Source organism: Mesocricetus auratus, unplaced genomic scaffold, assembly GCF_017639785.1.
Source record: "Mesocricetus auratus isolate SY011 unplaced genomic scaffold, BCM_Maur_2.0 Super-Scaffold_100022, whole genome shotgun sequence".
In the NCBI taxonomy this organism is placed as follows: domain Eukaryota; kingdom Metazoa; phylum Chordata; class Mammalia; order Rodentia; family Cricetidae; genus Mesocricetus; species Mesocricetus auratus.
The window spans coordinates 12,154,727-12,167,895 of NW_024429203.1; the positions used below are offsets into that span (position 1 = coordinate 12,154,727).

At 47.8% G+C, this 13,169-nt stretch overlaps 1 protein-coding gene across 1 annotated transcript in view; it reads right to left on the minus strand.

Annotated features, from left to right (window-relative positions):
• Window positions 1-13,169, minus strand: part of Fli1 (Fli-1 proto-oncogene, ETS transcription factor) — a 118,293-nt gene that overhangs the window by 44,369 nt on the left and 60,755 nt on the right. Inside the window, 1 exon segment of the mRNA XM_040729884.1 lies at window positions 8,453-8,664. Within this exon segment, the coding sequence (XP_040585818.1) occupies window positions 8,453-8,664 (212 nt within the window).

Below are 13,169 nucleotides of genomic sequence, written 5' to 3' on the forward strand. Positions count from 1 at the left end.
CATGACCCATACACACAATACAAATGTGTACACGTGTACTCTGTATACACATTCATACAGGCATGCATACTCTATCATATAAAACACATATATATACTCTACCACCTATATGTATATATGTATGCACACGATCATAGGCTATCGCACACATACAGTTGGAAAATGCATACCCTCCATCACAGATATGCAAACACACACACACACACACACATCCACACACAGGAACTCACACCACCACAGTCTTGTTGTCTTCCCCAGATTCTTGTCAGATGTGAAACCATCCAAATGCCAGAGAAGCTTGGAGAATTAAGCTGGCCTGACACCAAGATTTTCATTGGCTGCCAGGGTCGGCGGTAGGGAGGGTGGACAGAACACACACACTTCCCGTGCGGTGTGCCCAGAGCCAGACAGCCAGGCTCAGCTCAGTGGTAGCCTAAGAGACGTCTAATCCAAGGCCTCCCTTTATTAATTTTATGAATATTGGGGATAAGAATTTCAAAACGCTCTTTTATATAAGAGTCAGACCTTGAAATTTCTGCATTTAAAACTGGCTTCTTGCCAGGCAGAGGTTAGAACCTCAGAAGTGCCCTAACTAGTGGCCCTTATGGTTTGGAGCTGTGCACAGTGGCCATGGGTGGCAAGGTTGTGCCTATTCTGCAGAGTAAAATGAAAGAAATAAAAGATGAGACACAAAACAAAGCTTGCCTAATAGTGACCAAGGTTAGGATGCCATAGGCAGGGGCAGGAGGCAGGGGCAGAAGAGCAGAGGTCCCCGGGCTCCACTGCGGGCAGTGTCTAGCTGACCAGTGGCACTCCATTCACTAGCCCCCAGGAGTCCTAGCTGTCACCCCTCCTCCAGCCTTCTCCCAGCTGCACCCTAGAGGCCTGTTACCTGCCTGGCTGCCCCTCCCCGGCCTTTGTGGAATAAGGCCCCTTTTCTTGTTCCCAGACTGTTGCTATCAAGGCCTGAAAAGGGACTTCCTTAGAAAAAAAGCCTGACACCCACCCAAGCCCTTGGCCCTTGTAGGGAGCTGTCTGGCCGCCCTGCTCCAGTTCAGGGTGAGAAAGAAGGAAACCATACCTCGCTGGCTTGTGCACTTGCCTGCCAGATCTTTGCCTCAGCCAGACAGCACAGCCGCGGGCTCGGTGACCACTGCCTGTCCAGGTGAAGGCCGGCATAAAAGGCTGCTCTTTAATGAGGCAGCTGGCGCCTGTGAAGTGGGCTCCAGGAAAACAAGAGAGAGGGGAGGCGGGGAGCCCTGGAGGGGGAAGAGGTTTGGCCATTCACTTTGCCCATGCGGCTGCTGCTAATTTGTATTGAGACTTGTACTTTGTAGCGAGCAAGGGGTTGGGGCCCCAGGCAGCTGACTGTACAGGGGCAGGTGACAAGAGGGCTTGAGGCTGCCACAATAGAGCAGGGAGGAAGTGATGGCTTGGGAGTGCAGCTCTGAGCATCTCTACCTCAGGGCTGGGGAAGGCCACAGACAGCAGGCCACAGCAATAGACATAACCATACTAGGCAGAAGCTTCTATTTCTGTGTGTTTATTGGAGGCTGCTTTAAAAAGAACCACTGCCAGTGGTCCCCAAAGGTGCCTTCAGACTCTGGAGCAACGTGAAACAAGGTGTGAAATCCTAAGAGGAGGCAAAGGGGTCCCAGACTTCCTCAGAGCACCTAGATCACAGATCTGCTGACACTCAAGGGCCACCCACTACCCGCAAAGCCTGCAGGGCTCCCTGGCCACATGGTTGCCTTAGAGTCGACCCGTGTGTCTTTCATGTAGCGTGCACATTGCACACCTGAGGGATCTGGGCTGCCTTTAGGGTTTCTGGGGGGTCCGCATAAGGAGGTGATTCATTGCTTCTGGTAAGGAAGAGTAACCTCAAGAAAAAATGACACACAAAACCCCCACCACCTTGGCTTTCAACACAAGCGGTATGCGCCCTGTCCCTAACACCCCACATGCAAGGGTTAGAATTTAGAAATGTAGGAAGGTGCCAGAGAGTTGCAAGTGACAGAGTGAAGGAGGCTCATCTTTTTGAACGTGGAACAGGATTCTCTGGGTGCTCAATGCCTTCTGATGATGCTGGCCAGTGCAGGATGTTTCAGAGCAAGTGATGCTGAGTTCAGATCCTGAACGCCAGGTACCTAAAACCAGTTTTTACCTTTTCTCCCTGGCGAACTGATAGTGTTCCCTTCATGCACTGTTTTCTTCTATCCCCACGGTCGAGACAGGATGCAGCTGAGAGTTATTTGCAGACCACAGCTTGGATCAAGTTTCTGAAGTTTATATCCAGCACAGAACCTATGGGCTGTGCTGTTTGGAGGGCGACCCAGAGAACCAGATTCAACCACAACAGGAAGATGGGAAGGGAGACAGAGTAAACCTCTCACAACTCAGGCAACCCAGACTATCTCCGATGCCTCAGATCTCAGCCCCTCTTCATGACCCTTTGACCCTGGTCCAGACAGCGGGCTGCTAGGATAAAAGGCAAGAGGGTATTGCAGTTTCAGAGACATGGAGTACCTCCTTCCTGTCAAAGACACAAACATCTATGGAGCTCCCAATAAGCACGAAGAAGTAACCCAGAAACCGGCACTTCTCAAAGAACACCATAGGGGTGCCCTGTGAATCCTTGGGCAGTCTGAGGCATTCTGCCCCAGCACGCTGCAATCCAAGTAGATTGTGAGTCACATGTTGCAGCCTTGTGGATCATTTTCACCTTACTGGTAGTTGAGGTTTAAAATTAAAAAAAAAGGGGGGGGGGAGGGCTGGGAAGATGGCTCAGCAGTTAAGAGCACTTCTTGAAGAGGACCACAGCCTCCAGTTCCGGGGGGTCTGATGCCCTCTTCTGACCACCACAGGCACGAATGTGGTACACTTACACAAATGCAAGCGAAACACTCATGCACATAAATAGACAAATGAATCTAAGAAGGTGAAATGAATTGGAATAATAGAACGAATGTATTGTTATGTTAATACAGCCACAAGATGATTGTTTCACCAAGATGTTTGACATCTTTTTCATCCTAAGACTTTTAAATCCATTGTGTCTACTACATTTTAGCACATCTCAATCACAGTCTAGACACAATGCCAGTGTTCAGCAACACAGGGCTAGTTAGGGGCCACTGCATTAAAGCACTGGGTGACACAGTCCTATCCCATAAGCAGAGAACTCCCAAGTTGTCTGCCCTGCTTTGTTTCCTTATTTGAAATTCAGGAGCACTCATACATCCTGCTCTACATTTAAAAACTTACTTTGTGTGCCCGTGCATATGTACACATGTGTATGGAATAGGTATGGAAAGCAGAGGACAACTTGAAGGAGTTGGTTCTCTCATTTTAGCGTGTATGTTCTGGGGGTTGAACTCAGGTCTTCAGGCATGGTGGCAGGTGCGGTGCTTTTAACCACTAAACTATCTCACCGGACATCCCCTACCGTTTGTGTTATGATAAATGGGATTACTGAAAGTTGTCAAATCATATTCAAGTCTTGGTACCCACCAGACATAGAACGTATGACCCTATTGCTGAATGTGCCACATGTTTTGGTCATAGGACACAGAGAAATAGAGCTAGAGTTGAGTTGAGAATTTTTTCCTTACCAGTTGGCATTTGTGGTGCTAGGAGGCTCTATGTAGGCTCTTGGAGGAGAACATGTATCAGTGGCTTCATTCTGCTGTGAGTCATGCTTGCTATGCAGTGCTGTCAGGCACTGATACAATAGCGGCATGACTGTATGGTGGGTAACCACCCATTCTATCATTGGAAGCCTACCGCATTACAGGAGGTACACATCTGGTACCATAAACCTGGTCGAAAGCCTGTGACTGGTAGGATCATGGATCTAATAAGAACGTAATGCTGTTTGTTGTTTCCCTAAATGGACATGTTGCCTAATTTAAATATTTATGTTTAGATCCATAGACTGGCGTTGCTCTCAGTCTAGAACAGAAAAGCGTTTTCTGTTAGCGCGAGACTCATATCTCATCAAATGTTGAGAAGTGACTGCTGCGCTCTCAGCTTTAAGTGGGACATCTACATAGCACACACCCCAAGCCTACAGAACACTGAGAGGAAGGGATGAAGAGCCAAGGGATGGGGAGCGGTGCCATAAAATGCTGACACACAGACACAGCATGATTCTTAACATCACAAACACACAGCAGCAAAGGATAATGGTGAAAGACTGGATTCTTCAACATTCATTCACTGATAGAGGATGTGTCCACGAGACTCTGCCCCTGCTGGGGGAGATAGTAACTGCTGGTTGCTGCAGAAGGGAGTGTTGTTTCCTTCCTGGGGAACCAGTTGGCAAGAAGGAACTCAGAGGGAAAGCTAGTGGGATAACAGAGGGTAACAGGGGAAAATATAATCACCATATATACATGAAAATATAAATGTTTTAAAAATATGCAACTAACCAAGTACCATTAGTGGTGTTACTCAGAAAACAACAGAAATGCAATGTTTAGGATGAGCAATTTAAATGGATGGACATCTAAGGATTAATTTCATTTCTTGCTCTCTCTCTCTCTCTCTTTCTCTCTCTCGTGTGTGTGTGTGTGTGTGTGTGTGTGTGTGTGTGTGTGTGTGTGTGTGTGTGTGTGTGTGTGTGTGTGTGCCACTGTGCATGCCTCTGGAGACCAAAGGACAACTTTGGGTGTCATTCCTCAGGAGCCATTGACCTTTTTATGATAGAGGATCTGCAGCTTTCCCTTTAGGCCAGGTTGTCTGTTCAGTGAAGGTTGGAGATCCACCTCCATATACCTCCTCAGCAGCTGGGATTACAGGTGCAATCCACCATGCCTGGGGTTTTCACTTGCTTTTTCTTTTGCATAGTTAACTAAGTAATAACAAGTCATAAGGTTTGGCATGGTTTCATCTTACATAAAAGCATCTTTCTGGAAGTCCTTGTTCCTGGAGTTTTACTGTCCTTCATGTGAGTGCTCTGAGTATATTGATCAGGTGCAGGCCCTGGCTGTGTCTACCTGACTGCCTCTAGGGTTTACTAGGTCTTTGCTTTTGCGGAGTGGGTGAGATTGTTTCAGCTGTTCCGAGCCTGCTCAGTCACCTGCTGAGCCAGGACAAGTGAGGCAGCTAATGTTGCTTTGTGCAATCAGGTACATAGTCACCCAGCTTACAGAGACACACAGGCTTCCTCTAGCTAGTGTCTGTGTGACCAAAGCTAGGTATGACCTGGATAGGGGGTTTGGAAAGTCTGGGGGGGTTTCTTGTAGGGTTTTCTTAACTTTGGAACACTCCCCTGCAGGGTCCAGGAGTCCCCAGGAAGCAGGGAAGGGGACAGTGAACTGACAGATGCAGACTAGCTAGCAGTCACCGTGTTTCAGATCCACAGGGCCAACTGACTGAGCAGAGCGCATGCTCTGTCCTGACCTGGGCATTGGTCACAGGTGGGAATCTTCCATAAGGACATCTGTTTCTCAAATGCTCTAAAATCTGAAGTGCTTGGGTAACCACATGAGGCCATGTGTAGAAAATTTCACACCTGATCTCACTGGAGAGGTGACAAATGCAAATTCACCAAACTATAGCTTTACTGTTGTACAGTCGGCTCATGTGCTTACAAAACAGTGAGTAGCATGCTTAGATATTGGCCCCATCCCCGAGCTATCTCACTGTGTATAAAAGCATTGCAAAATTTGAAAGACTCTGAAACCACCGGGCGGTGGTGGCGCACGCCTTTAATCCCAGCACTCGGGAGGCAGAGGCAGGCGGATCTCTGTGAGTTCGAGGCCAGGCTGGACCTACAGCCTCCAATACAGAGAAACCTTGTCTCGTAAAACCAAAAAAAAAAAAGTAAGACTCTGAAACCGGCAACACATGCAAATGTTTCAGGTAAGGAGACTCAACTTATAGCTACATGACCTTGAAGGAGCAACTTGACCTTGGCCTGCTTTACTGTGTGTGTGCCCCACTTTGTTTTTTTCCTTAAAAACTACAGACCTCTGCTCAATGAGCAGAAGCCCCACCCACATGCTAGTGAGGGCGGAGACAATTAGATTGGGTGACTGTCAGGGGAAGACTTTGAAGAGGTGATAGGTGGGTAAAGACCTAAGAGAACCATATGGATAAATGGAATAGGGATGTTTCGGGAAAAAGAAACTTGGGAAAGATAAACTGGGGTGGTGGTGTGCTAGGGTATGCAGGATACAGGGAGGGAGGAGGGAAGCCAGGGAGAATATGGGATGGCCAATGGGACTTGGCTAAAGACTTTGGGTTCTGTTATAAGATGCTAAATGGTTTTGAGCAAGAAGGTTACTCCTGTGAAAACTGACCCTCACTGTTGCTTGTTGGGAAGGTAAAGGTTTCCAAAGGGAAGTATGGGTGTCTCTACAGTAGCCCAAACTTGGGGTTTGGTAGGCACTGGCAGCTTGATACAGGCTACAACACTCTCCAACCCTGGGATCTGGATTTTCAATAAGAAGTAGGAGCGCCCTGTGATCTAGGCAGTTTGGGAGGCATTTCTGAACTGGTTTCATCACCGGAGGGTGCTGGTAGAATGAGATCATGGTATAGAACCATGACACACAGGCAGAGAGGGAGGGGCAGGAAGACGCCTAAGGAACCGGAAAGTCTGGTCTGGTGCCAGCATGGCCTCTTTTGGCTTTTTTTCTACATAGCAACAAGGTTAGAATGTTGACCTCCTAGGAGAGTGGCAGGGAACAAGTGATACTAGTCTGTAGATAAAGGTGTCCAATAAACTGTACTCTGAGACTGGACTTATAGGAATCATGGCATTATCACCATTACACAAGGACAACTGACATGGAGGGACTCAAGGCTCAGAGCTTCCCTGACTCCAGACCCTGGAAGGGTGGCTGACACTTCCTGCCTTTAGTTAATGGGATAGAAGCACGGGAGGACTGAGGGCTCTGGAAGGCAGCTCGGAGAGACAGCTGCAAGGAGAAACTCCCTCCCAGCAGCCTCGCCAGCCCTCCTCTTCCTTCCTCCCTCTCTGGACTAGCTTCCTCCATGACTCACGTTCACAGTTAAGCCTCGTGGAGATGATACCTAAGCCCCAATTCCAGCCCCAAATCCTGTGGGCTTTGGCTTCCAAAACCCAGGAGACATTTTAATCTTGAGGTTGTACCACTTGTTCACAGAGGATCCTAAAGGACACGGTGACATCCCTCCCCAAGGCACTGTCTCTCCCCACCTGCCTGTCTCTGCTGACTGCACTCGCCTTTGAAATGTCCAAACTCAGCAGCCTCAGTTCTCTCCACTCACCTGCTTGGCTGTTTACTAAGTCTACGCTCTTGTAATTGCCCCTCTGATATGCCCTTTATGCATCTCTCCTGCATTTCTGTAATCATCGCTGTCACCCTCCCCCAGAACTTTGACTTCTTATCTGGGCTATTTCAGTAGCTTCTTATCTTTCTGCCTCTCCTGTTCCCAATCCTTGTGGACAATGATTGTCACCTCATCACCCTTGACTCATGGCTCCGATCCTGTTTGGTGTCATGTCAGTACTCAGCCTGTGAAATAGGTTTGTTTCTAACCCTATCAACCAAGGTCTTGTCTTTTTTTAAAATTTCATGTTCATTTGCTTCAGACTGAGAGGATTACCGGGGAATCCACTGGGAATTATCAGGCAATGACCATGGCTAAAGTTTTCCCTTCTGTGACTCTATGTATAGTGGTCACTGACACTGTTGGGCATTTTGAAGTCACAGACACGGTCCTGGGTTCTTTTCCTATGGTAGCACACTGACTAAACCTGTTAAAAAGCAGGTGTCCTGGCTCTGGTTTAGACAAGATGACGCTGGTATTCAGATGGATTTAGATAACTTAGCCAAAATGTGGAGGCAGGCCCTGAAGCCTGGGCTCCCTGACCATGCGTTTGTGCTTCTTGTTTCCCTGGATTCTCCTCCTCTGTTCCATAGGGGAAGTCTTTCCTGGCCGGAACACCTTTGCTAAGGCCCTTTATACACACTTCCCACACCTGATGCTTGCTTCCTGCCCACCGCCCATCTTCCTCACCACTTCTCCTCTGTTACTAGAAGGGTCGGGTCACCTTTGCCCTGGTGGGTCCCACCCAGCGGGGTTAAATATTCCCAATGGCACAGCAGGGGCATCTTCCTGCTAAGTTATTTCCCCCAGAGGGCCTGGACCTGGGCCAGAGCCTGACACCAAACCTGCATTCCTGAGTACCTGCAATGGGGCATTGGGGCCTGACCCCTAGTTGGCTTCTGTGGGCTACTCCGGGACCCTGAGAGCCAGGGAGGCTTCCTCCTCCTATTCCACTCATAGCCTTCAGTTCTGTAGACCTCACTTGTCACAGCTGACTAGGAACTGACCACACTCCCAGGCCAGCCCCGAGTGCCATCTGCTACTTCCTGCAGATCTGTCTGCCAGGGTGGCCCTGGGAGGAATTGTGCTCAGGCTTCCCCACCCTCATAAAGGTCAGCTCTGTCGGGCTCACCTGGATCCATTCATGTGGTCATACTCCCGCTTGACGTTGACCCTCACTGGCTGGTTGATCCACTCTTGCTGTGGTGGCAGGGGGTTGATTTTGTGGGGCTGCCCGTAGTCAGGACTCCCCGAAGCAGTCATGTCTGCCTTGGGGAGATGGGCTGCCGCTCCGTATGCTGAGTCAAAGAGGGACTGGTCGTCACTCACCACCGACAGAGCCTCCTGCAAGCAGGGAGAAGAGACAAAGTTCAGTGTCACTTTTCACGCTGGGTAATGGCACCTCTGCTCTAAGAAGTCCCAGTGACATGGGGCTGCCCAGTCATGAAGTCGCAATTGTCCGTGTTTAATTGATTTACATTATCAAGGACAGGCTTACCCCTTCCTAAGTATAAGGAGTTCATTGTAGGTGACCCTGGGAAGGTAGGTGTCTGAGCAGTGGAATGGAAGAGCCCTAGAAACAGGTGCCCTTGTTGAGGGTGCAGGCTAGGAATCTCGTAGAAGAGAGTGGAGACGGGGAGGCTGAACAGAAGGCACAAGTGTTGGTTCTGGCTTCCAGACATAGACAGCAGTGTATTTGTCTAACTGTGTGGGGTAGTCGAGTTGCTGGGGGAGAAGAAAATGGGCATTTATTTCACAAATGTGGTCATGGAGAGCCACCAGAGAGTTTGTCTAAGTCTGGACCACACAAGGGAACCAGGGAAGCCAGAACTTCAGCTAGGTCAATTTCAGTGTCCTCGTAGGTAAGTGAGAATAGCCTTTTGCTGAATTGCTAGGTTATTAAATGGGCAACTCTGGTCCAAGTGTTTGGCAAGAACACAGTGGTGTGCTCAGGGCTGGCTATCAGGTGCAAGTGTGTCCTGCAGGATCTTAGTGTTGATAGTTCAGCCAAATAATTTAGGAGGAAGCTCGGATAGAGAAGAGGCAGTCAGTGTAAGAGACTGTGGCCTTCCAGTTCCCATTCTCCCATCTCCTGATCCAGGTGAGGCTTTTGGTAGTGGGTTGAGAAGAGCAACCTTACTCTTCTCAGAGACTGTGTGCTGATCAAAGCATGGGGATAAGATCCCCCCCCCCCATTCCTCCAAATCACATTTGACCAGACAAATCCAAGGCCATGGTCTGGAGTACAACATTCACCAGAGCCAAGTAAGGCCCAAATGAAAGCTGATCATGTTCCAGAAGAAATGGCAGCAACTGATAATTGTCTCATCATCTACACATTCTATTACATGCAACCCAGTTGTGAAAAAGAAAGATAGAATAATGTATGGGAAATAGTTACAGCAACGCCAAGCATAGAATAATACTCCGGAGACACCAGCAATGATGACCATTTGTATTCAAGTAGAGATTCTGTTGGATTTTTGTCCAGTGCTGGATTCTGCTCCCTCTCAAAGTCACATTTCAAAGCCCTAACAAGCCCCTTTAGATTATAGCTCTGCTTGGGAATAAGGCCTTCAAGGATATGACCAAGTTGAAAAGAGAATGTGAAGGTGGACTCTAAACCTGAATGACTCTCTCATTGTAAGAGATATGGATGCAGGAAGACACCAAGGATGGCTGTGTGCTGAGGACAGACCTTAGGAGGGATGCAGGGAAAAATGATGCTATGCAAAGTCAGAGGAAGCCAGCCCTGCTGCAGCTCTGACCTTGGGTTTCCAGTTTTCAGAATTGTGAGCAAATAAATTTATGTTGTTCAAGCCACTCAGCCTGTGGTGTGTTGCTATGGCAACCCTGTCTTTACTTAAGGACGCAATAATAAATGGTGAAACCTTTTTAAGTCTTGAGATCTGCTCACTTTCCCTACATAACTCATATCTCTGTCTGGAATATGTTTTCTAAGACAAAAACCCTTGGTATGTGTGCTTGTCCTTCATTCAGATCTAAAGCATGCTGGGACCTTCCTGTTTTCACCTGCTGCCCCTGTGTAACGCTCAGGGGAAGGCTGTGGCTCTGACCACCATTCGTATTTTGGTTACTAGATCTAGTAGTCCTCATTTCAGTTAAGGTTCTGCCCTGGCTTCATGTCCCAAACAAATTTAAACTTCCAGTGTATAGCTCCAAGGTGAAAAAAAATGTAAAGTTAAGGCTTTTAAGAGGGCTGAGCATGAATCTTTGACATCATTTGGGTGTTACCCAAGATTCATCGGTCTCCTTTTTGACGATAAAAATGCAGCCCCAGGCCCCAGCTCTGTTGTAGGAGGAGATACTATCTGAGCAGGTGTCTGCTGCAGAGAGCCTTCTACACCCTGGCTCATTGCTTCTCAGTCTTGGTTGTTCCTGCAGAATCCTGGAGATCTGGGAGGCAGAAGCAGACATGAGGATGCTGTGGCAAAGAGTGGATGGTCCCTGTCACTAGTGCCATGAAAACAGGGAGGCCAAAGGCAGGAAAAGGCAGGATTGCTGAGTCCAAGGGGACACAGAGGTGCAACCAGGACACACAGCTAAGAGGTTGCACCGGGGAATAAATGGGGGAGTAAGGCTTAGGAGGGAGAATTTTCAGAGGCGTCTTAAGGAGGTGAGGTGTGCAGTAAGAAGAAACAGATTGGCACATCATGGGGCAGGATGCAAGAGCAGAAAAGATATGAAACAAGTTAGAATTCATTTTAGAATTAACGTTTTCTCTAAAGGTGACCAGTCAAGAGGCAATGTCACAGGAAGACAGTGAGTGCCCTGACTCACCCCCAAGCACCCCATATTTCTGACCCTTGTACCCAGCCAGGTACATGCGCACAGGTCTGTGTTCCCTTGCAGTGCTCTCACCCTCTTCCTTCCCCTAGTCCCCAGAACCTATTCTCAGGCCAGATCCAATTCCTCCAAAGGCTGTGAATACAGCTTGTACCCAGACATTCTTCCTCCAAGAACTCGCTGTATTTCTACCATGGAAAATCTTCGCTCAGTCACTTAGTTTTCAAGAACTCAGCCTTGCCCTATCTGTCATACTATTTGTGACTTCTCACTACAGCCTCTGCGTAGTTCTAACCACTTTCACTGGGATCTTTTTTTTTAACCCAGTGCAAACTTTCCTGAAAATGTCCCGAGTTTCTGGAGCTTTTAACATATATAGACACACACATACACAAGACACACAGACACACACACACACAAACATACAGACACAGATACACAGACACACACACTCAAACATACAGACACACAGATACACACACAGACACACAGACACACAATCACAGACACAGATACACACAGACACACAATAACAAACACAGATACACAAACACACACATAATTACACAAACACACAGACACAGAGACACACAGATACACAGTCATGCAGATACACACACACACACACACACACATATATATATGGAGTATTTATCTGTGTGTGTGTGTGCGCGCACACACAGTTGTGGAACTGATTCTATTTACAATCATTGGTCTTTCTTGACTGGCTTTTGGACTGAATCTGAAAATCTGAAAGTTGCCAATAGTAGCTTTTGGGGAGATGAAGTGCCAAACAAGTTGATTTAGGGCACATGTGAAAAATTACAGTTGTGTAGGGCATCTTTGCCATGTCTGGAAGGAAACAGCATCCCTTTGTCATTCAAGCCAGAAACCACGCCCTCAGTGCCCTGCCACTTCCATGTGGCACAGTGACAGCAAGGAGCCCTCTCCAAACTGCTTTGGGGATAATGGGTATCAATGATGGAGACAGGAGAGTGGGCGAGTGCAATGAAAGGGATTGGTGCTGGGTGGTGGTAGCCCACCTCTGTATCACTGGTGACTGACAGAAGTCACCATGGAGAATGCCATGCGGAAGCTGGTCCCAAGGTGTAGCAAAGCAAGCAGGTGAGAGTCACTGTGCCAGGGCATGTCCACATGAGCTTAAGAGACCCCCATTCTTGCGTTTTAATGAGTTTGCTTTTCCTATGGACAGATTATTCTTGACAAGGCCTGTTGGGTCCATGTTGCTTAAAAAGTAGGTTCCCTACCCTGTGTTATGCTGAGCTTCAAGATTTCTTATACCCCAATGGTGGTCTCTAGAAGGAAGCCCCAAACAGGCTCAGGAATTGGTTCCTTAGAAACAACTTTGCACTCTATGGTCAGGATGGGTTGGCCCCTCATCCCCAGAGCTGTAGACCCAGAAGGTGGCACCTGGTCCCTGCCCCAAGCTGCTAAGTGTTCTAGCACTCTGGTAGCCTTTGGCATCCCCTTTCCCTACAGTTCTTCCAGAGAACTGTTTGCAGTAGCAGGCTGAGCTCTGAGCCAAAGCAGTGGAGTGGCAGATAGCCTGCTTTTGCCCAGAGAAACTTCCTTCCAACAATCCTCGATTGATCTAGGAAGTCAGCAGATGTATACCACTAAATGACTGATACATATGCCCTGATGAAGACTGCTTTCCTTACCTAGTATGGATAAGGTAAGCTTTCCCTATCACTTATAATAAACCGTGCCTGAAATTATAAAAATAAATAGAAAAGGTGGACAATTGGCAAAGCTTTTACTTATTGGAAAATTAGGTTTACATGAAATGTCTAATGTAGCCCTCCCAGCAATATAATGAGAGCTATGACTGTTTTCACCTCTTAATTTCTTTTCAGGTGATAAAATGGACTTTAAGAGAAGTGAAGTAACTTGTTCATGCATACAGAAAGTGAAGACGACGTGGGGTTTCAGTCCAGGCCTTCTGCTTGGGCAGAGAAGCACTGCTACTCCTTGGAACTTCTTCTTTTCCTGGGTAGACAACTGGACCTCTGAAAGTGACT